Source organism: Hyaena hyaena, unplaced genomic scaffold (genome assembly GCF_003009895.1).
Source record: "Hyaena hyaena isolate Hyena2069 unplaced genomic scaffold, ASM300989v1 scaffold_21, whole genome shotgun sequence".
Classification (NCBI taxonomy): Eukaryota; Metazoa; Chordata; class Mammalia; order Carnivora; family Hyaenidae; genus Hyaena; species Hyaena hyaena.
This window is the reverse complement of record NW_024080653.1, coordinates 5,451,205-5,473,668: the sequence shown is the minus strand read 5'-3', so window position 1 is coordinate 5,473,668 and position 22,464 is coordinate 5,451,205. Positions and strand designations below refer to the sequence as shown.

The window sequence follows — 22,464 nt, the reverse complement described above, 5'->3', positions numbered from 1 at the left end:
AGAGAGAGAAAGAGAGAACACGAGCAGGGGAGAGACAGAGAGAGAGAGAATCCCAAGCAGGCTCTGTATTGTCAGCACAGAACCCAACGTGGGGCTCGATCTCACAACCCTGGGGTCATGACCTGAGCCAAAACCAAGAGCCTGACACTGACCCGACTGAGCCCCCCGCCCTGGGCACCCTGAGTAAGGAACTTCTTACTGGCCTCGGCAGGGAACAGGGGTGTAGCTGGTGTAGTGAACGGGCTGCTGTGGCCCCGGACCTTTTTGCACGACCATTGTTCCTTCGTTTCTTGTTCATCTTGGAAGTGAGGACCTGAGGAAAGATACAGTACTTCAAAAAAAATTTTTTTAATGTTTGTTTATTTTTGAGACAGAGAGAGACAGAGCGTGAGCGGGGGAGGGGCACCGAGAGGGAGACACAGAATCCGAAGCAGCTCCAGGCTCCGAGCTGTCAGCACAGAGCCCGACGCGGGGCTCGAACCCACGAACCGTGAGATCATGACCTGAGCCGAAGTCAGTCGCTCAAACGACTGTGCCCCCGGCACCCCTGGATGTAGTACTTTATACAGAATATATAAACTTAAAAAAGAAGACCTTCGGGTGGCCTTTTGGAACGCTGGCCAAGCCGTGAAACCCCCGGGGGAGGCAGTTGTAGGCACTCGGGTCAACAGGCCCAGCCCCTCCAACCCCCCGCCACCCGCAGAGGCCCATTCAAGGGAGTCTCTGTCACCTGGGTGTGACTGTCACCGGGGCCCAGGTCCAGCGGCTGTAGCACCTTGGCCGGCAGTGATGCGAAGCGTGCGGAGGGGCAGGGAGGCCTCTGCTCCCGGGCAGCTGATGTGGGGCTGTCCTCTGTCCTGGGGAGCCCGGCCCTAGGGCTGGGGTCAGGGAGCAGCACCCCGTCTCCGGCTCCCGGATGCCCAGCTGAGCTTCGTGCAGAGCGCAGCGGGCTGCACAGCAGGTCCCAGGGGGTCCCGGGCTGGGGGCCGGGGCAGCAGGCAGCCGTGTCCCCGAAGGGGGGACTGAACTACGTCGGAGCAGGAGGCTCAGAGGGGAGCAGTGCCCAGAGAAGGGGTGGAGTGGGGTGCAAGGGGAGAGGAGGCAGGCAGGGAGGGAGCGGGCCAGAGAGCACAGGAAAGCGAGTGGGCAGCTGCGGGGACAGACCAAGCGCCCAGCCCGGGAAGGAACGAGCAAAGGGCATCCAGAGGACGGACGGGAGGGGGTTGCTCAGACCCCCGCCTGCTCCCAAGGAGCCGCCAGGGGAATCTCACCGCAGGGACACCCCAGCGTGGCCCCTGGGGACGCAGCGGGGACGGAGGGACAAGCAGCCTGGGAACGGAACGGTGTGCAGCGCAAAGGCCACCCAGCGGAAGGTGTTTCTGGAGGGAAGCCCTTGAACCGAGGCAGAAATGTTCCAGAAGGCGCAGCAGAAGCCAAGGTCGGAACTGGGGAGGAGCTCACGCACAGATGCAAGGTACATGCTTCTCCCGGGAGAACCTGCCACACAACGGGCCTTGAGACCTATCGGGTTGTCACTGAAGTTCAGGGTTGAAGAATCATGTGGGCCGGGGTCCCAAGGAGAAGCCGCCCCCCCAGGAGGGTAAGGAATGGGATCGGCATTTACAATGGGGCAGAGGGCGCCCCGGGCTGTGGTGGGGCAGAAGGCAGAAAGCAGACCCCCCAGACTCCCAGCCTCACCTCAGCCTTTCTTAGAGACTCCCTGGCAGTGAGACCCCGGCCAGCGAGAACCTTCCTGGGGCCCCAGGGGAGAAGGCAGAGCTGGGTCTTCAGAGGCCTGGGGACACCTCGCACCAATTGTCCCCCGGGGTCCAGGACCCATAGGAGGCAGCGGGTAAGGACCCTGGAGACCCGGACCAGGGTGCAGACGGGGCTGCTGGGGAGCTGGGGGCACCTTCCAGGGTGGCACAGAGGCAAGCCTCCGTGCTGGGGGCGCACTGCAGGAGGGGTGAATTCCAGGGTCACCTGTGCCAGGACGGAGGGGGCCCCCAACCCTCAGACGGGGCCCTTTGGTCCCAGAGTGTGGGCCTGGGCCCGGGGACAGACCCTTCTGGTTTAGGGCATCAGCAGGACAGCAATTGGTGTCAGAGGACAAGGTGACCCCTGGGTGCCAGGTGAGCAGATGGTCTAGGGAGCCGGGGAGGAGGGGGAGGGCGAGGAAGGGGAGGAAGGGGAGGTGAGGGAGAGAGAGAGGGGAAGGGAAGGGGAGGAGGGGGAGGGAATGGGGGAGAGGGAGAAGGGAAGAGAAAAACGAAGAGGGAGGGGGGAAGGAAGGGGAAGAGAAAGGGAGGCAGAGGGGAAAGGAAGAGGGGAGGGGAGGGGGGAGAGAGGAGGGGTAAGAAGAGAGGATAAGGAGACGAGACAAAGGGAGGGGGAGGGGAGGGGGAGGGGAGGGGAAGACAGAGTGGGGAGGGGGGAGAGGGGAGGGCAGGACCGGAGGAGAAAAAGCACATGGCTCCACTTTCCATGTTCCGTCATTTTTCCGGAACTAGCATCTCTCTGGAACATGGAGTTTCCCGGAGGCGCGTCTGTCTGTTTCCTGCTGTCACAGCCCCTCCACCTGGGGAAGTACCAGGTCGGCAGTGGCTGTTTCCGGGAGGGTCCGGTTGGAGGGAGGTGGGGTCTGTGTTGTGGCCCAAGCGTCACTTCCACCCCCTGAGCAGACGGAGGAACTGAGGCTGGGGGCGCAGGCGGGGGGTCGTGGGCCCAGGCCGCCCTGCCCGCCAGCCTCACGCTAGCACCCACAGCTCCCAGCGGGGGCGTGGGTGTGAACATCACCCGGCCGCGCCCCCGGCGTCCCCGGCGTCCCCCCATCGGTGTGGCCGCTGGCGGGCGCCTCATGTCCCCCTGGGCACTGGGCTGGCTCAGTCAGGGGAGCGGTGGCTCCCGGTCTCGGGGTTGTGGGTTGGAGCCCCACGCTGGCTGTAGACATTACTTAAAAATAAAATCTTTAAAAGGAAATTCTCTTTTCCCGAAGTTAAATATAATTATCTCCCTTGCAAGCAAAACATGAAATGGACATTGTATTTCGTGTCGCTGTAAAGCGCTGTGAACAGTCCCGTACGTGCCGTTCCTGTCGCAGCGGGTGGTGTAGCCTCTGTGTCACCAACGCTTCGATGGGGATGCGTGGGGGGGACATTCCATCCCTTTGGCTTTCTTTGTAGTTTTGTGTATTGCTTGAGGTTTTTGTTTTCCTTTTTAGCATTTTGTTTGGTTTACTAATGTTGTTTATTTTTGAAAGAGGACACCCGGGGGAGGGGCAGAGAAGGGGAGGAAGGATCTGAAGCCAACGCCACGCCCACAGCAGAGAGGCCGCCGCTCAAACTCGGAAGCCCTGAGACCGTGACCTGAGCCACACTCAGAGGCCTAACCAACGAGCCACCCAGGCGCCCCTGACATTTTATTTGTAAGCAACCTCTGCACCCAACATGGGGCTCGGAGGTGGAGCTGGCGCACACCCCACCCACGGAGCCAGCCAGGTGTCCCTTTCTTTTGTAAAACATTTTTTTTTCTTAGTTGAAAACCTACGGAGCGCCTCCCGAACTTGGGCGTGGTCCCGGCGCAGGAGCCTTCTAACCCCCACGGCGCTCCTGTCCCCGGCCGTCCGGCTCCTGAGATCACATCCACTGGCAAAGACAGCCAACCACAGGAGGCTTTACTCAGTAATTACTCGTAATTCCCGCCTACTGCAACGGGGGAAAGTCAGGGCACCCTGACCTCCCCGCCCTGTGTGCTGGGGGGGGGGTGGCCGGCCAAGGCGGGGGCTGGGGCGTTCCTGTCCTCCGGTGTCCCCGGAGCACACACTGGATTCTCCTGGTGTCTGGATGATTTCACTTCTTTTTATGGCCCAGGAATACTGCACTACACGCACACACCACACGCAGTTCCCGTGCCGGTGGTGGACATTTAGCTACTTCTGCCCTGGGGTTGGTGTAAGGCGGCCGGGACCATTTGTGCACAGCGTCTGTGTGGACACGTGCTTCTTGCCCTCTGCCAGAGCAAGCCCTGGGTGCGTGGCCCCTCAGCTGTGACACTGGGGTGTGGGGCCCACTGCCCGGTGAGACTGTGGGCGGGCGAGGGAAGGGCCTGGGCTAATGCCTCAGCACGTGACACTCAGCTGCCCTGATGCTCGGGACAGACTCTCTCCCCCCTGACTGGTCTCTGCCCCAAATTGTTGAAATTTCTTGACAATACTCATCACGTAACTTTTTATAAATTATAAAGTGTTTCTTTAAGAAAAAAAGGCTGAGGCAGACCCGGGAAATGCTGACTGTGCCCTCAGGCCCAAGTGTGAAATTAATCGGCTTGGGGCCAGCCAGCAGGTGGGGCTGGCGGGGATGGGAGGCTGGGGCCCAAGGGGGGGAACTGGGCTGGGGTCTGGGGGGACGGGGCTGGGGCCTGGGGGGGACCCGGGCTGGGGTCTGGGGCCTGGGCTCTCAGGTGCGTTCTGAGGACACACACACAGAGATCTCGGGGCTCAGGCCTTCCTGCTGCCCTTCCGCCCTGAACTCAGTCCCGGAAGCAACGGTCTGTGCGGGGGGGGGGGGGGGGGGGAGGTCGGTCCCTTCTTCCCTCCACATCCTGCCAGACCTGTCCTACCAAACCAGTCAGGGCACTTTCTCCCCTTGGTCCCGGGGGGCAGCTGGTGAAATGCCAGCTCCCCATGGGGACAGGACCATCCCATGCAGCTTCAAGCAGAGAGCTTGTCCCTCAAGTGGCCCAAACTTGCTGCCTTTTTAACCCGCCTGGGGTCTGAGAGAAGCGGTGGCCTTCCCTGTGGCTCATTCACCACCCCTGCCAGCGTGATTCACTGTTGGGGCTGTGGGTTCCGGTTCCCTCCGAGGGGGCTCTGGTCTGGGCACCGGGAACTGTGTGCCAGCCCAGAGGGCCGCACGCTTGGGCCTGGCCAGGCCGGGCCAGGGGTGCCAGCCCCGCCTCATCTGTGCGCTTCAGGGCACGTGGCTGCTTTGTGCTGACGCCCAACCGTGACCAGACCCGGAGACGCCCCCCCCCCCCGGCCCCCCGGCAAGGACATGGCAGGAACCACCCCCCACACCAGGTTCTCTTGCCCAGAAGGGGGCCCTGGATCCGGCTCAATTGCCGGTTTTAGGGAATTCTGAGCCCGGGCAGGGAGGGGACACCGCAGGCCTCCGCACACCTCGCTGCCCGGGGAAACCTGAGGGTCGGGAGACTGACCGGTAGGTAGTGTTCACTTGGGCGAACTACCACCGTAGGGATGTTCACGGTTTTTGAAAGACTGAGACACAGGCGCCGAAGTATCTACAAATGATTCAAAGTCTGGAATTTGCTTCCAAATAATGCAGTGAGTGGGTGGGGAAGGAGCTGTGGGTGTGAAGGTCATGGGCGGCCCGGGCGTGCACGGGCCAGGCTTGTTTTATGGAGACCCAGCGGGATTTAGTACCTTTACAGGCTGGGGCAACCCTCACCGCTAACATTTTTCAATACACTTGAAAAGCCCCAGGACCAGAGTGTCAGGCGTCCTGATGTCTGAACGAGCTGCCAGTGGACTGCGTGTCGGTCCGGCGAGCAGGCGGCCCCGGGGCAGCGCCCACGGGCCCGGGAACACGGAAGGGTTTCAGGGGCTCGCACACCGGCTCCTGCCCCAGCCAGTCTGTCCAAAGGTCCGCAATCAAAGAGCCAGGGTGGCCCAGCCCCTTTCTGGGCTTGCCAGCACCTGGGCATCGCCCAAGAGCCCAGGACGCCGATTCAAGGCACTCCCCCCACGGCCAAAGGGGGGCTTCCAGGGCAGCGGGCAGCCCAGCCGTGGTGCCTGGGAGCCTGCTGAGAAGGGGAAACTCAGGGGTCCGTGGTACCTTGGATCTGAAAACTCAACGCTGACCAGACCCCCAGCTTGCACACCCCTTTTCCCCTCTCCCCCCCCGGTTTTGGGCTGCTGTCGGCCCAGCGTCCCCCAAATCCTTGGCCCACAGGCTGCCCCCCCAGGTATTCAGGGGCTCCTCCCCACTCTGGGCCCTCAGCCGTGCCCCCCCCCCCCCGAGAGCCCTCCTTGGAGGGTGTAGGGTGGGTCTGTCGCCCAGGAGCAGAGGCCAGACTCAGAGCACTTCAGGGTCCTTTATTAGCGTCACTGTGAACACCCCTGGCTGGGGCAGGGCCTCCTAGGGAGGCCGATGGACACAGCCCAGGGCCACTTGGGAGGGGACAGGCTGCTTGGACAGAACCCAGGTGCTGGCATTCTGGGTCTCAGCTGCAGGGGGCTTACAGATGGCCACTGTCCTCAAAGAGAGGGCCCCGAGACACACCACACAAAGGGGGCTACGCAGGGAGTGGGGGGTCTGCACGCTCCAGAAGGCGGCATGGCCTCCTGGCTCTCAGAAATTCTGGCGAAACTACCTGTGAAAACAGCCCAGGGCTGGCTGGGGCTGGCTGGACCTAGGGCCCCCGTGCTACGTGGTCACCTCCCTCCTGGGCACTCAATTCTTCAGGGTGCCACCTGCCCCCCTTCGCCCCCCGCCCCAGAGCTATGGGGGTGTGGCCGCCCTTGAGAACTGTCGGCGAAGCTGTGGTCCCTCTCCACAGATAAAAGTGCATGTGCACACACGTGATTTGGTGAGCATTGCCGGGGGTCTGCACCCCACTACTCTGCCACCCAGGTCCTCGATGGAAGCTGCTGGAAAATGGTGCTGAGGGTCCCAGGCAGCTGCTCAATGAAACAGAGAAACCTCAGGGGACAAGGGAAAAGGGGCAGAGGCCTCAGAGCCTAGAAAGCCGAGGCGGCCCAGCTCCCCCACCGCAAGTGCTAACCAGTTACTCAAGGAGGAGGGAAAACCCAGCCTGGGCCTGGATACCACCCCCCCCCAGGTGAGTCACCGTGTGCAGGGCACAGGCCGGGGTGGCGCAGGAGCTGGAGGGGGCGAAGCTCACTGGAACGAGCCTGCTGGGAAAGGACAGGGTGGGGGTCCGGGGCCAGGGACAAGGGGGGCTCGGCCCACCAACCCTCCCCGACCCTGGAAGAGCCCGGCACTGGGGGCTGGACCCGGCGCAGGCCCCTCCCGGGCCCCATCAGGAAAGCACTTTGATGCCGAAGTGTTTGCGAAGCTGTTCCAGGAAAACAAAGGTGAGCACGGTGTGGGGCAGGAGGCGGATGCCTGCGGGCACCAGGCCCTGGGCGGAGACAAGGGGAGCAGGACATGAGAAGACCCCGAGGGACGCCCCCCCCCCTGCCCTGCCCTGCCCCCCCGCCCCGCCCCCAGCCCCGCCCCCCTCCGCCCCTAAGCCCAACCTTGTAAAAGGCCAGGGGCCCGAGCTTTGCCGTCTCTACGGCGCAGTGGAAAACACCCTGCGGAAAACAAAATAAAACAATAAAAGGAAAAGCTGGTTTTCACTTGAAGGCACAAGTCACACACCCGTCCCCCAGCACCAGCCAGGGGTCAAAGGTAACGGCAGCTGGGGGCGCCTGCGGGCGGGGTGCGTGGGGGCCGGTAATGAGCGCAGCAGGGCCCCGGGAGGACCCAGGGCGCCTCCCCAAATTTCACTGGCTGCAGTGAACCGGCTGCCTCTGTGAACACATCAAGGCATCGGATTTAAAAAGACACACAGGGGGCGGCTGGCTGGCTCGTCGGTAGAGCCTGCGACTCTTGATCTCAGGATCAAGAGTTCAACCCCCATGATGGGCGCGGAGCCTACTTAAAAAAATCCTTAAAAACACACAGTGCCAAGGGCTGCCCCAGGGCTGGTGGGGAGGGTGAAGCTGCGGAGGGAAGGGCCCCATTCACCTGGCGGGACGTGGAGCCCGATGGCGCAGATGGGGACCCCCCCCCCGGCCTGTTCTCGGGAGGCGAATGGGGCCCGCAGCCCCCGTTCACCTGGTACTCGCCCTTGGAGTTCATCAGGCGGGTCTTCAGGACGTCGAGGGGCTGACACAGGAACGTGGCACATCCACCCTGGGCAGGGGGGGCTTGTCACCAACGGGCCTGCCAGGCACAGCGCACAAGCACCCCCGCCCTCCCCCCACAGCCCCTGGCCGGGATCCCGGGCGCGTCCTGAGGGACACGGGAACCGCTCAGAAGTGCCCTGGCTTCGGCAGCAGGTGGTCTGGGAGCCCCTTCCCTGTGCCCCGGTGCCCGCTTACGCAACCCGGAGGGACACCCCCGACTGGTCTTAAGCCTTGTCCTTCTGGGCTCTGGCCTCATTCTGGGTACTCAGCTCCCAAGGCTGGTCAGGGCCCCCCCCTCCGGCCCCCCCACCGGACCCAGCACTCACTGCGATGAAGCTGGCGATAAAGTGAGTGAAGACGCCGTCGGACAGGTACCCGGTGCTGAGGACCAGCTGCTTGGCCTGATCGTAGCAGGACAGCTGTGGGGGTGGAGGGGTGGTCAGGGCCCGGAGGGGGGCCCCCATCTCCAGGGAAAGCAGACAGGGGCCCATGGTGACACCGCCTGGACCCCGCGGCCAGCGGAAGCCCCACCTGGCCCACGGTGACCAACATCCCTCGACTCGCCGCCATGCTCGCACCGGAGAACAGCCTCTTCAGACCCTCTGCAGAAGACAGGAGGTGAGGTGCCCACCAAACCTTCAGCCCCCCCCTCCCCGTCCTGCACAACACTCCCCACGCCCCCCGGCCCCCTTGGACCCCTTCCTCATACCTTCTCGGGCCACGCGGTACAAGCCGTCCAACGCATGGGCGTAGCTGCCAGGGACACAGAATGACGCCATGAGGCTCCCCCTGACCCCTGACCACCGGTCCCCAAGGGAGGGTCCTCCCTGGGCAGAGCCACGCAGCTCTCAAAGGGGTCAGGGGACAAAGGGGCCTGAAGATCCCCCCAAGTGCCACCAGAAAACCCTCAGGCCCCAGCCCCTCTGGGGGGCGGCCAGCGCTGGGGGCTGGTCCTGTCTGTCCACTGTTCCTGAGGGCGAGGAGGGGGCCTGCCTCACCTCCTTCACCCCATTCCCTTGGTCCACCTTCTCCTGTGGTTCACGGTCTGGCCAGAGAGGGGACGACGGCCTTGCCTGGAGCCCCATTTCACCCCTGAGCTGAGCATAGCCCACGTCTGCCCTTAGTTACGGCAGCAAACCAGAGGCAGCCTTGGAATTAATGGGAGCTTACACTTCGTGAAAAAAGGTATTCTTATCATTAAAAAAAAAAAAATCCTAGTTTCCAAACCTGTTTGAAGGCCCAGACTCAAACTTCTAGATCACCCTCCCTGTGAGCGAGCGCGAGCACGAGCCTTGGGGGCCTGGGAGCCCAGCCCCCACCCCTGGTCCCCCCAAGGGAAGAAGCCAGGGCCCTTCTGACTCAGGATGGACACGCACGGTGCTGGGTTCCCAAAGCTGTCAGCCGCCTCTGCTCGTTCTGGGTGATGCCATGGGCAGCGCGGCCCGCTGCGCTCCCCGCTGGCGCCCCCCAAAGCCGCTCAGGTCTCCCTGCTCGGCCCCCCACACCCACCAGGACCCCCCAAGAGCAGGACTAGGCCCCGCTACTCACTTGCGGCGCTGACCCGGCGGCAGCTTCATGTCGTTCTGCATCCTGAAACGGGCGCATTGGCTCAGGGGGCAGCTGGGGCCCCCCCACAGAGGTCAGCAGGCTCCGCGCTCACCCTGGCAGTGAGCAGCTGGGCCCGTCCCCCGCCCCCCCACCCCCGCCCAGGACCCCAAAGAGTGAACAGCTTGTTCTGGGCTGAACGCACTGCAGACCCAAGCGAGCCAGCCCCCAGTCTGTCACGGGAGAGGGAGGACCCGGGCCTCCGGTGGGCGTGTATACCGACCTGACATTGACCATATCTGCAGGGGTCCCCACGAAGCCTCCGATGCAACCTGGGGCGACAGACCCCAGAGTCAACATGTGGCGACTGGCAATGCCCACTCGGCCCCACCCTCCCCTGCCCAGCCAGCGGCTCACCGCTGATGGAGCCCAGCAACACCTTCTGGAAGAAAGGCAGGGGTCCCTGGCTGCCCTTGGTCACGTGGTCCCGCACGGACTCATAGATGGCAAACCGCGTCAGGGAGTAGGTCATCTGGGGAAAGGGGCCCAGCTCAGAGGGTGCAGGTGGGGGACCCTGCCGGACATGTCTGACACGTCTTGGCCCTCCCCAGCCTCCCTAGTGTACAGTCATCACCAAATGGGCCAGGGGGACACAGGGACCCGCTCAAGGCCGCACGGTCAGCAAGTGGCTGAGCCAATTTGCAAATCTGGGGCTGGCGGAGTCCAGAGCCCGGCACTTTCCTCCTTCCCTCCCTGGGCTCAGTTTCCCCATCTGTAAGTGGAGGTCCTGAGCCAGCTGAGACAGCAGGGCCGGCCCTGTAGAAGGCGGAGCGCACTCCATCCCACCGCACGCCGTGCCGGCTGGGGTTGCCATCCCTGGGCCTGTGGCTCCTTTCTCCTAACCACCCTGAAGAGGAGAAGTAACTTCGGTGCCCGCGGGGCACCCACAGTGAGGTGGCAGGGCTGTGTCTGAGTCCGGGCCTGAGGGGCGCCAGATTTCCCTTCCACCTGCGTGGGCTCTGGGACTGGGACCTAAGGGAGCCCCTGGCTGGGAGGCAGAAGTGTCCTGCCCACATGTCCTGCCCCCGCCCTGGGAGGGGGCCCCCAGGGCACCTGTCTGCACAGGGAGGCACTCAGGCCGTTGTAGAGAGCCAGGATGCCGTCGGAGCGCACCACCTGCAAGGCCATGCCCGTCATGCGCATCTTCACCTCCTGCTGCGTCTGCAGATGCACCTGTCGGGGTCACACCTGCTCAGAACAGGGGCCCCCACTGGCCAGCTCTGCTCTGAGCCCTTTCCCACCATCTATCATGTCACATCCTCATGAAGACCCCAGGAGCCAAGTGCTATCAGCACCCCGGTTTAGAGATGGGAAACTGAGGCATGGGAAGGCAGACAGGGCACCCAGCGGGGTGTAGAGATGGGACTCCACGCCCACACCTGGCCCCCATCTCCATTCCACACTCTTGCTTTACAAGTGACGATACCAGGGCGCTTGGGCGGCTCAGTCAGTTGAGCGTCCAACTTCAGCTCAGGTCATGATCTCACAGCTTGTGAGTTCAAGTCCTGTGCTGACAGCTCAGAGTCTGGAGCCGGCTTTGGATTCTGTGTCCTTCCCCTACTCCGCCCCATCCCCTGATCATGCTCTCTCTTAATAAACATTAAAAAAAACCCACACACACCAAAAAACAAGTGACACCAGCTAACATGTGAGCCCACCAGGCCTGTGAAAAAAATACTCCACATGTGTGTCTGAGTCCTCACGGCACCTGCTGCAGGGATGGGGTCGTCAATCCCATTTTACAGACGAGGACGCTGAGGCACGAAGTGGACACCCGCAAGGTGGCTGCGGGCCCCATTTCCTAGCTCTGCCACTTCTCAAGAGGGATCAAGAGTCACGGGGACTCAGGGACAGCCTGAAGAAAGAGGTGGTGGGACTTCAACGGGGGACAAGAGGAGGGACGCTCCTAGGAGGGCCAGGGCACGGCCACCGCGGAGTCGGTCCCCACACACCCCAGCCTGTCCGGCCCGTTACTGACCTTCCTGCCTGTTTCCCCACCTGTGCCGCGAGGGTTAGGCAGCTCGATGGACGTACCCTTCCCTTCCCTCGGTCGCTGCCCAGGGGCTCGGGGGGGGAGACAGCTCTGTGCTCAGCTCAGCCCCATCAGCAGAGCTGGGTAGGACAGAGGGCACTGGGCCCGGGGGCAAGGCGGCCATGCAGGAAGCAGCCCTGGGCCTGGCGAGAAGCGGCCTTGAGGACGGCGCCGGGGCAAAGAGCCGCACAATAACCTCTCCAGCCACCACACGGCCACGAGGCAACAACCTCAGCCAGGGCCTCCCTTTGCTGCCTGCCTCCAGGGCTGTCCACACCGCCTGCTGCTCGCCAGCAGGGGCCAGAGAGCAGGTCCCGTGGCCGCCTGCCTCCCCTGACCCCCCCCCCCCCGCAGGGTTCTGTGGCAAACCAGCACCTGGGGGCAGGGCACGGGCCTGCGGGTGGCGGACAGATGGCTGCGGGCTGCCTGTGAGGCTCCGGGGGCCCTGGGAGCCTGTCCGTCCACAATCGGGCGCGAGCCTAACCCTCCAGGGCCCCGCGGTGGGGACGGGGAGGGGACGTCGGGAAAGCGGACTGAAGCACAAGGAGGGGTCCCGCCTGCCTCTCTCCGGTGGTCAGCGAGCCCTGCTCCTCCGGACAGCGCTCAGGCCCTGGGGGCCACTAGGAGCCCGCAGGCCTCTCCCAGGACAGGCCGTGGGGCACCAGCTTCAGCCCCCCCAATCTGCTAATCCTGCCTTGGCGGGGGGCGGGGGCACACATTTTTGCTAGAGAAGTCAGTCTCCTTCATTCAGCAAAGAAGTGCTGGAAGGAAGACACCCTCAGGGGGAGCACGGGGCGGGGGCCTGGCGGCCGGGGTTCGGGTCAACAGGGGCCCCGTGTCAGGGCAGGGCCGGGGGGGGGGGGGGGAGACTATGCTCTGCATCACTGGGCTTTCTTCCCCCCCCCCAACTGGCTTTTCTTCTTTGTTCTTTGTAGGGAGAAAGGGGCAGAAAACACCCCCCGCCCCCGCCGGCTCTGGGAGACAAGAGAAGTTGTGTCTTCAACTGCCCCAGAAGCGTGGTTTCTAAAAGAAGTAAAAGGAGTGTGAGTGCTTCTTGCTCGCCCTCCCAGGGCACCACCTGCCTGGGCGCAGGGTCCCTGGCTTCCAGGTGCCCACCCCGCCCAGGAGGGAGCCCACACCTACAGTCGCACTCCCTCACTGTGTGCGCCATCCCCCCCACCCCCCCCCAGGCAGGGAGGCCACCTGGGCCATGCGCTGGGTGTACCGCGGCCCTGGCTCGTCTCCAGATGCCAACTTCTGTGCGCCTCACAGAACCACCCCCTCAACTGAGGCAACCAGGCAGAACTGTCTCAAAACTGCGGGGTGGAAACTGGCTCAGAGAGGCCAAGTGACTAGCCCAAGGTCACACAGGTGTAGTATGAGGAAACGAGGCCCCTGAGCTACGACAACGGGGCGCCTCTTCCCGGGAGAGAGCAGGGTCTCCGGGCGGGGGCGGTGAACCCACGGCCCTCAGGCCCCCCGCCAAGGCCGACCCAAGTTCGAGGCCCTACGGGGCGGTGCAGGGCCAGGCTGGTCAGCGCCCCGGGCGTGGGCGGGCCCCCCGCCCCCCCCCGACCTCCCCGCGCCCCGGGACCCCGCCCGGCCCCCCCGACCTCCCCGCGCCCCGCCCCCCCGCCTCACCTTGAGCAGGTCCAGCGGGTGTGTGCAGCAGGCGGCCCCGCACGACGCCAGCCCCCCGAAGTACCAGCGCGACACGCGCGCCTCGGCCGCCATGGCCGGCGCCGCGGACGCCCAGGAGCGCCGGCTACGCCCCGGCCCGCGCAGCCCGGCCCCGGCTCAGGCCCAGGCCCCGGCGCGACCCCGACCCTCCCCCACCAAGACCCCGGCCCGCCGAGCCGCCCGCGCGGAGTTCAAAGCACCGTCCGCCGCCCGCGCCGCGCGCAACCAATGCGCCCGCGCGGCCCCGGGGGCGTGGTCATCTAGGGGGCGTGGCCACCGCGACTCCGCCTCGAGCCGGGGGGCGGACCCCACGCCTTAAAGCGGCCACGCTCGGGCCGGCCGGCGGAACGCGCCCCCCCCGAGTCGCCTCCGCTTGTTCGGGAAGCGGGGGGCTGGGGGGAGGCCGCGGCCGCGCGGACCCCTGGGAGCCTGCTGAGTGGGACGGTTCCACTCTCCCCGCGAACCTGGCGTCCCTCCGCCGCCCTGCTCGGGCTCCCCCAGGGCCGCCCCTCCCCCGCCCTGCTCGGGCTCCCCCAGGGCCGCCCCTCCTCCGCCCTGCTCGGGCTCCCCCAGGGCCGCCCCTCCCCCGCCCTGCTCGGGCTCCCCCAGGGCCGCCCCTCCCCCGCCCTGCTCGGGCTCCCCCAGGGCCGCCCCCACGCCTAGGGCAGGTCTGCGAAGGTCACGGTTGGGGAGTGGCCTCGGCGCTCAGCCAGTCCTCGCCACTCCCGGAGCCTGGCCTCCTGCAAACACCCCGCCCCAGCCGCGGCCGTGACCTTGCACCCTGTGTCCCAACCCCGCCACACGGGCCCTGGCACATGTGCAGCCGAAAGAGGTGGCACAAAGGCTTGTTGGAGCCAGCCTGCGGGTTACCTGAAAACTAGGGGCAGAAGACAGTCCACTCTCCGGACCTACCAGCCAAGTCCAGCCTCCGGTCTGCTCTGACCAGGCAGCCATCCTGGAGGACAAGGGGCACAGTGCTGAGCCCTGGCGGTTCAGGCTCCTGGGAGGTAATCGGGGGGCTGCCTGTCCCCATGAGACACCCACCTGTGTGCAGGTTCCCACTCTCATCCCACCATCCAGCAAACAGCAGGTGCAAGTGTGTTCCTAGGCCAAAGATGCACCTTCTGGGCAAAACGGAAATCGGAATCCCCAGGGCCACTTCGCAGTGGGGCCACGTGGGCCCTGGGGTTCTCCACACCTCGTAAACTACGAGAAGGCAGAGCCAGAGACCCCTTTCCCAGGGAGGCACCTACGTCTTGCAGTCCCAGCTAGGCCACTGCAGCCTCCACCCCAAGGGAGAAGTGTGAGGGGGCATCAGGGAGGCAACTCTGGGTGCCCTGGACATGCTGAGAACCCTGAATAACAAGTCCAGCCTGGCCTCTAAGCGCCCAGCGACTATCTAGCTGTGTCAGAGGCACAAGATGGGCCAGCAAACCTCCCTATGTGCTTAAAGTGGCCACTTGAAGACTGTGGAGACTGCCTTCTAGAACACCAGTAGGCTTCTGACCTTGAGGTCATCGGCAGGGGAGCAGCTGCAGAAATAGTGCACAGCCCAGAAATGCCTCGGCCGCTGGGGGATGGGGGGCGTGGCCACAGCAGCGCCCTGCTTTATCCGAAGTGGGGGGGTGGATAGGAGAAAGACAGGGGCTGCATCTAGATGAAAACACAGGTGAACGAGGAGGAGCAGCGTCGCAGCAGTTCTCTGGAGGAAACCACCACGAGGGGCTCCTCGCTGTGACTCTTGATCTCAGGGCCCTGAGTTTAAGCCCCACGTGGAGCACCGAGCTTACTTAAACAAAAATCCGATTGTATTTCTATACATGAGCAATAAACAATCTGAAAATTAAATTAGGAGAAACGGTTCCATTAAAGAGAAACAAACCAGAGAAGATGTGAGACACAAGCTCAATAAGGAAATGTGAAAGTGTCACCAAACAGCAGGATGGCTTTCACAGCGGAGATAGCCCTTTGTTGAAGAAAACAGGGCTCCCAGACGGGGCTGCAGGCTGCAGAGGAGGGGCCTCTTCGTTCAGGGTCCCATGGGAAGTAGGAGCACCTTTGGGCCCACTTGCTCTCTGAGACCCAGGCCAGCACAAAACCTGCCCCCGGACAGGGTCTGGGTCTCATCCAGGATAAATCGAGATGTTTGAATCCTCCATTGGCCCGAGGGAGATGTTATCAGCTCCTGACCACCAAGAAGCAAACAAGTCAGGGGCAGGGGCGTGGAGAGCGCCACCCAGCCTACTAGGGGCCGAGGGGCCCGTGTTTGCTGTGCAGGGATCCAAGGGCAGCCCGCAAGGTCCCTAGAACCGGAAAAGACCCGGGAGGGCACCGGAAGTGCGGAGGAATCCTGGATAATGGGAAGTGTGCCAAGTGCGGGGCACCTTCTTAAAAAAATAAGGGGGACTTGCTTTCTGCTCAGAGATGGTGAAGGCGCAATTTGTCTTCCGTTCCCGAGTCCGGGTTCATCTGAGAGCGGCCGCTTCCACCATGCCGCCTAAGTTCCACCCCCGACCAAGACGAAATCAAAGTTGTGTACCTGAAGTGCATTGGTGGGCAAGTCGGGGCCCCACCTGCCCTGGCCCCAAACCTCTGCCCCAGTGGTCTGGCTCCCCAAAAAAAGGTTGGTGATGACATCGCCAAGGCAACCAGTGATTGGAAAGGTCTGGGGATTACAGTGAAACTGACCATGAGGACGGGCCCAGATCAAAGTGGTGCCTTCTGCCTCTGCCCTGCTCGTAAAGGCCCTCAAGAAACCGCAGAGACAGAAAGCAGCAGAAAAACATTAAGCACAGTGACAATGTCACTCTTGATGAGATTGTCAACATTGCCTGATCACATGCGTCACTGATCTTTAGCCAGAGAACTCTCTGGAACCCCTAAGACGTCCTGGGGATGCCCAGTCTGTGGGCTGCAATGTCAATGGCCACCACCCAGATGACATCACAGAGGACATCAGCAGTGGTGCAGTGGAATGCCCCACTAGTCAAGAACTACAAAGAAAAGTATTTCCATAAAGGATCATTTTGACGACCAAAACCAGAAAAAGGTGGGGCTCGGCAAGCTGTAGGCCAGGGAACTCAAAGGGTCCCCAGCTGAACTCTCAAATGGATCATAAAGACTTCTACATAGACCCAAGGGGGTCTGAGATGGGAGGTCAGGGGACGACCCGCTGGCTCCTCGGCATTCCCACGTGCTGCTTAGGGAGGTAGGATGGTGCCACGCCAGGGCTCGGGGGACGCCAGGGTTCCTGGAGTGGGCAGTGAGTCTGATCTCCCTCTGCCATGTGCTCTGTGACTGTTTCATCAGCCCAGACAAAGACAGTATGTGGATTCCTACCAGGATCTGACAGACCTGGTAAGGTTTTGTGCTGGTACCATCAAGCCCACTCAGGATGCACAGACCCACCTCCTTGTGTTAAGCCCAAGGGCCAAGGCCAAATGGGCTCCAGGGACACAGGGCACACCCCTCCTACTGCCAGGTCTGAGACACTTGGCCAACTGCACCCCAGCAGGTGGAGACCAGAGCGGGCGGGGGTGGGGTAGGGCTATCAGGGACTGTGAGGTCGAGTGGGAGGCACCAAGCAGTGCCCAATGTCAGGGGAGCAAAATGATGGCCTGAGGTGCAAAGTCAACTGCGCTTTTGAGCAGTCACCCCAGCATGGAGCAGAGGGTCCCATCATCCCAGGAAGAGGGGAGGGGAGAAGAGTCCTAATCATCACCCACAAGTCCCTCAGAAAGACAGAGGGGCTCAGAGCACACACAGACTCCGGCCACCAGTGCGAAGCCGAGACTGAAGGCTGTCCTTGACTTTAGAGCACCCCTCCCCCCAGGGAAAGGCAGGTGGGCCAGCAGGATGCCCGGCGGTCATACCCGCCCTAGGCGGCCCGGCAGTCGCCTCTGCTGAGGGAAGGCACGCCTAGGGATCTGCCAGTGGTGAGTCATCTCTGGGCCAGGGGGCAGCCCTGCTACAGAGGTGCAGCAGGGTCCTCGGGGAGGGCCTACTGGCGGCGGCATCCGGGTGCTGGGCACACGCCAGCTCTCCAGATCTGTCCTCAGGGGTTCCACCCAGAGCCTGGCACCCCCAGGTGCAATGTCTCCTTCGGGCCCCACAGCCCTGTCCCTGGAGGCCACCCTTCCAGCATGGCCAGGAAGGGGACACGGGGTGGGGGGGGCAGCCATTCTCAGGTACACGGCTCAGTCCGCAGGCAGGTGCACGCTTCCTGCTGACGACCAGCAGAGGTGCCCCTGTCACCCCAACGATCTGACATTAGCCTCAAGGCAGCTGCCACCACTCAGGCCGGCGGGGTGCTGCCTCCACGACCACCAGGTCAGGCCCCTGCACCCCACTCACCCCACCCTCGGGGGCCACCCGCCCCCCTAGCGGCTCACCCAAACACAGCACTGCACACCTGGTGCCCCAACAATGTATTTTTCTCAGTGGCCACCAGGGGGTGCACGTTGTCTCTGGTATGTTCTAGAATCCATCTCCCTGGTGCTCACACAGGAGCCGCCCCCCCATCTCAGCAGGTCCGTTGTCTATCCCAGAGCGGAGCTGGCCTCGGGGCGCCAGTGCCAGAGTTCTGCCCTAAAGCCGCTCCCACCACGGTCCCGGATGCTGGGGGTGGAGCGGGAGGGGGCCTCCCCCAGGTCAGGTCCCAGGGACCCCGGTCCACTCGTCTTCAGAGCTGTTCTTCAGAACGGGCCTATTCTAGAACCACGGTGCCGCCCACCGCCTCCAGGGCTGCCTTGATCTTCTCCGCCTCGGCCTTGGAGACATTGGCTTTGATTTCCTGGGGCAGGGACTCCACCAGCTTCTTTGCCTGCCAGAGAGCAAAGTCAGAAACAGGGCCCGTGTTGCCCCCAAAAACCCTGCCCTAGGAGGGGCCAGTCCGAGTACCGTGAGCACGCTGGGCAGAGAGGGCCGTGCGGCGCGGAGCTCACCTGGACGAGGTTTATGCCCTGGATGTAGTTCTTGATTTCCTTGATCAGCTTCACCTTGTCCACGGGCTTTGCCTCCGTCAGGCGGACGGTGAAATGTGTGCGTTCCTTCTGTTTGGGGATGTCTTCCTCTGCCTCCTGGGAGACGGAAACAGCAAGCATGGAGTGAAGCCGGCACATGGGGTCCTGTGCCCCAGAGTCGCCAAGATGGCCCAGTAAGGCCTGCGATTCCAGCAGGAGCGAACCGGACCGCCTCGTCAGCACAGGGCCTCCCCTCCCTCCCAGAGTCCTGAGCCCGACCTGGCCCCTCACCGGAAACCTTGCCATCTCTCCGGAGGCTGTTCTGAAACTGCCGGCCCCCTCCCCCCGCCCACTCAAGTTCCCTCGTCCCTAAGAACCAGTCACTTGTGGGACAGGCGGGGCGACCCCAACAATGCTCATCAAGTGACGTTTCGGGAAAGCTGTGCTTGTCCCATCCTCGGGCGAGCCCCAAATCACGTGTGAGCGACAAACTTACAGCTGCCCCGTCACCAGGTGACCAACAGTGGAGGACTGGGGTTGACAGACCCCTCCTGTCACAGGTGAAGATGCAGCAGGCGCCACATGGCCCGGCAGCCTGGGGCTGTCCTGCCCCGTTATCAACAGTATCCCTTTGTCCCCCAAAGTGTCCTGGTTTAGACAACAGACTTCAGAGTAATTTTCTCTCCTTGCCCCAAACATTGAGGCTGAGCATAATGAGCCTGTAAAGCAGCCACTTCATGGCGTGTGGGGGAGTGGATGTGATGCCAGGGGCGCCACAGGCACATCTGGGGGGTACTCTACAGGACCCCTGACCTGGTTTCTAGAAAGGGCTGGATGGCCAGGGAAAGGAGACCGAGGACAGCGACCCAGACTTCAGACACCCGATAACCAAATGCAACTCACGGACCTTGTTTAGATTTGGGTAAAGCAACTGTTAATAAAGTCTGGCGACAGGAGCTAAATCTAAATACACTGAGATAGAAAACCCGTTGCTAATTATGTTTCTGGTCCAAATGGCCCCTGGCTACGTCAACACCCCAACACCCGCGTTCTTAGAGATGTGTGCTGGAGCGCAAGAAGAAGGGACAGATCAGAAACGTGCCCCAAGGGGCGCCTGGGGGGCTCAGTCGGTTAGGCTGCTGACTTAGGCTCAGGTCATGATCTCACGGTTTGTGGGTTCAAGCCCTGCGTCGGGCTCTGTGCTGATAGCTCAGAGCCTGGAGCTCTCTTTCTGCCCCTCCCCTGCTCGTGCTCTGTCTCTTTAAAATAAATGTTAAGAAACAATTTTTTTTTTTAATTTGTCAAAGGACTAATGAACTAAATATCAAAACCTTAATAATTATCAAAACTGAGAGATAGATACACGGGTCATTATTTGCACTGGCAGATTGAACTTCAAAACTTTTCGTAAAAATTGCAACAGGCCCCCCAACTAAACCAAAAAAACCCCCTACAAAACAGAAAACAAATGCATGCGTAGCTTCAAGTCTGCTGAGACCCCAACCTGTCCATCGCGTCCCCAACTCTCCGCTCCAGCCCCCGATGTGGCTCCGTGGCCTGTGGTCCCCTGCTGAGGATGCCCGTGCTCACATCCCTGGTCACCAGGGTTCATCACTAGGGCCTCCCTTGAAACTGTAACTCTCCTCTCCCCTTTCGCCTCTTTCCTACTTTTTTCTCACAGCACTATGTTCAAGTCCTGCTGTTCAACAAAAATTTTCTCCTTCTCACTAGACTCACAGTCAATTTCCCTCCACAAAAACATGGTCTCCACGCAGGCAGGGGCCTGCACACCCCTGGCAGGGAGGAGGTCCCAGGGAGGCTGCAGGGGAGCCCACAGCCAGCACACACCGGTCTGCGGGCCGGGCTGACTGATGCAGGGCCGGGCTCACCTCTGGGGCTGCTGCGGCAGGGGCGGCACCAGGCACCGTGCCACCCATTGGCATGAGTCCAACATCCTGGATCTTCAGTGTTTTCTGCAGGGAAAGGAAAGAGTAGTCTCAGTAGCTGCTCATCACACCCAGCGAGCCTGGCACGGTCCTCACACTCAGGAAGCACACTCCTCACAACTTACTACACGCCCCCAAATGTACCAGGAACAAGACATAGGCTCGGGCCTGTGGTACCTTCAGAAGCTCGTTGAGATCTGAGATCTCCAGGAGTGTGAGGCTGGCGATGTCCTGGACCAGCTGCTGGATCTTGGGAGGATACTCCTTGGGGGCATTATCCAGGGGCGCACCGGCCAGGGCCTCCCCCATTCGATGGCTGCTGCATCTCATCAGCCGCACGGCGCAGACGCGGGGCACCTGTTGTCTAGCCCCCCATCCAAACAAAGCTGTCAGCCTGGCACAGGCGGCTGACACAGACCAGGCAAGTTGATGCTGGGACCAGCTCCCAGGTGCCAACCCAGGGTTCTCAGATTCCAGGGTCCATGAGAATAAGGGGATTTCCCAGCTACCTTAAGTTCTTCAAAGAACCATAGAAATGCACGCAAGTATTGCAGACATGCTACCCACACCGTCAAGTTTCCGTGTCGGAAAACTCTCTATCGACCCAGGGGAGCAGGGCTGTAACTTGAATGCATTTTGCCACAGTACGTGTTTCAGAACCTGGGAACATCGGACAGCACGACGCCAGCCCCAGCGATGGGCCCCACCTGCAAAGTCACTTGGGGGGCAGGGGGAACTGAGGCCCAGGGAGAGGCAGGGACCTAAGCAAGGTTCTCCGGGACCACACCTGGCACTTTGCGCGGCCCGCGCGGTTAGGGGGCCGGCAAGTGGGGGGGGGTCCTCGCGACCCCCACCTCCTCCGGGCCCAGCCGAGTCGGAGGTGGCATCCTGCCCGCCGCGCGTGGACACCGCCCCCAAACTGCACCCTCTGTTGCCGGCCAAGGGCCCCGACCCTGCCGCCCCGCCAGCCCTCGGCGGACCGTGGTACCTGGCGAGACGGAGCGCAGCGCCCTGAAGCCTGAGACACGGCCCCCAAAAGGGGCGAGCGGCCGCCGGCAGCATCGGTCCGCGGGCGGGAAGGTCACACGCGGCTCCCCAGGAGGAGGACGCTCTAGCCGCCGAGGCCGCCGAGCATACGAGCTGCGTGAGGACGCTCTAGCCACAAGGGCTCGATGGAGGAAAGAGTCGAGGACGGACGCTCTAGCCGACGAAGCCGCCGGGCAAACGAGTTGGAGAGGACGCTCTAGCCGCATCTCGCGCTTGCCTCCTCTCTCTTCCCGAGATTACCCACTAGGCAACTAGTCGCGCAGGCGCAGAGGGTTGTTGGTAGCGGCTGGGGCTCCGCTTCTTGGGGAATGAAGGCCGGAGGCCAACGCTTGGTGTCGGGCTCTGTGCGACTCCGGGAGGCGGTCCCGGACCCGGGCAGCCCGGCCAGGGAGGACCTGGGGAAGCCTCGCGGCGACTGACGGCAGATTCCCGCCGCCGCGCAGCGGGCACGTGCTGGGGCCACGCCCGCCCTGGGCTCCCACAGCCGGGGACACCTAGCGCGGGGAGCCCCGGCGCCCTCCAGGCAGCCTTTCCCTTGGTTCCCTCCTCCTGAAGGATTGCCTTTCCCGCCCGCGCGGTCCCCGCAGCCCCGGGTGCGCCTCGGCAGCTGAGCTCGGGGTTCTCTGCTTAGGGCTGACATTGAGCCCGGAGGGGTCGAGGGATGGGGTCCTGGGTGCGAGGGCTAGCAGTTCACCTGTCTCCAGCGGCCTGCCTTTCCGTCCAGCTCCCGGGCAGGGCACGTGGTCTTCAGCTTAGACCCCTGTAGCCCCCCCCCACCCCTCCCGCCCTGAGACCTTGGGTATCTCCTCTTCCAACTCATTTTCTAAGGGCCTGGCATGGAACCACGCTTTATACTTCTATTAAGAAGGCAGAGGACACCTTCTTAGTAACCTAAGAAGTTAGGTTACTTAGACACCTTCTAGAAACCTCTTGCTTTCCTGGCCCTGCTTTTGACCTGCTCTCAGATCACCTGTTAGTCTGTTCCTTCATACAAAAGCTGACGCCCAGGTCACCTAAGATATTTGGTATTTAAGACATGAAATGTTTTGAACTGTAGATGCAAAGGGCTGAGAGTCTACGTTCTTCTATTTTCTTCCAGACCATGACTCGTGTAGAGTCCCGCCTAGATCCCTGGGCTTTGCAAGTCTTGGAGGAGTCAGGGCAGAGCAGGATGGGTAGGGAGGGCTGCTGCTGGGCCCCTCAAGGGCACAGCTTGGTGGCGCCCCGTCTCAGATGTGCAGCTGCTGCCAGAGCAGTGTC

General features: G+C 62.6%; 2 protein-coding genes and 1 long non-coding RNA gene across 3 annotated transcripts; all 3 read right to left on the bottom strand.

The window, feature by feature from the left end:
• Window positions 1-147: 147 nt before the first annotated feature.
• Window positions 148-2,179, bottom strand: LOC120228260. Its single transcript, XR_005527447.1, has 3 exons — window positions 1,699-2,179; window positions 731-1,521; window positions 148-313 (listed from the first exon to the last, which is right to left on the bottom strand). It is a non-coding gene; the product is annotated as an uncharacterized LOC120228260 (long non-coding RNA).
• A 4,786-nt stretch (window positions 2,180-6,965) lies between these two features.
• SLC25A10 (solute carrier family 25 member 10) lies at window positions 6,966-13,371 on the bottom strand. The gene is made up of 11 exons (XM_039226582.1): window positions 13,212-13,371; window positions 10,592-10,711; window positions 9,896-10,010; window positions 9,762-9,810; window positions 9,482-9,523; window positions 8,643-8,686; window positions 8,465-8,535; window positions 8,260-8,352; window positions 7,863-7,940; window positions 7,280-7,336; window positions 6,966-7,161 (listed from the first exon to the last, which is right to left on the bottom strand). Exons 1-11 carry the CDS (start codon window positions 13,302-13,304, stop codon window positions 7,060-7,062), a joined length of 864 nt encoding a protein of 287 aa, XP_039082513.1. The 5' UTR covers window positions 13,305-13,371; the 3' UTR covers window positions 6,966-7,059.
• Window positions 13,372-17,662: 4,291 nt separating this feature from the next.
• Window positions 17,663-21,316, bottom strand: MRPL12 (mitochondrial ribosomal protein L12). The gene is made up of 5 exons (XM_039226192.1): window positions 21,146-21,316; window positions 20,335-20,521; window positions 20,101-20,184; window positions 18,194-18,328; window positions 17,663-18,072 (listed from the first exon to the last, which is right to left on the bottom strand). The coding sequence occupies exons 1-5, from the start codon at window positions 21,217-21,219 to the stop codon at window positions 17,956-17,958; spliced, it is 597 nt and encodes a 198-aa protein (XP_039082123.1). The 5' UTR covers window positions 21,220-21,316; the 3' UTR covers window positions 17,663-17,955.
• Window positions 21,317-22,464: the final 1,148 nt, after the last annotated feature.

Bases quoted from the DNA above. Each gene is read 5' to 3' on its own strand.
- SLC25A10 (XM_039226582.1), bottom strand. From the start codon at position 13,304: ATGGCGGCCGAGGCGCGCGTGTCGCGCTGGTACTTCGGGGGGCTGGCG. The intron at 8,687-9,481 runs GTGAGTAGCGGG...TGTCCCTGGCAG, and splicing joins CCGCCGGGTCAGCGCCGCAA to CTACGCCCATGCGTTGGACG. The intron at 7,337-7,862 runs GTGAACGGGGGC...TGTTTTCCGCAG, and splicing joins ACTCCAAGGGCGAGTACCAG to GGTGTTTTCCACTGCGCCGT.
- MRPL12 (XM_039226192.1), bottom strand. From the start codon at position 21,219: ATGCTGCCGGCGGCCGCTCGCCCCTTTTGGGGGCCGTGTCTCAGGCTT. The intron at 20,522-21,145 runs GTACCACGGTCC...ATGGGGGGCTAG, and splicing joins GCTGCGCTCCGTCTCGCCAG to ACAACAGGTGCCCCGCGTCT. The intron at 18,073-18,193 runs GTGAGCTCCGCG...GCTCTCTGGCAG, and splicing joins AGGGCATAAACCTCGTCCAG to GCAAAGAAGCTGGTGGAGTC.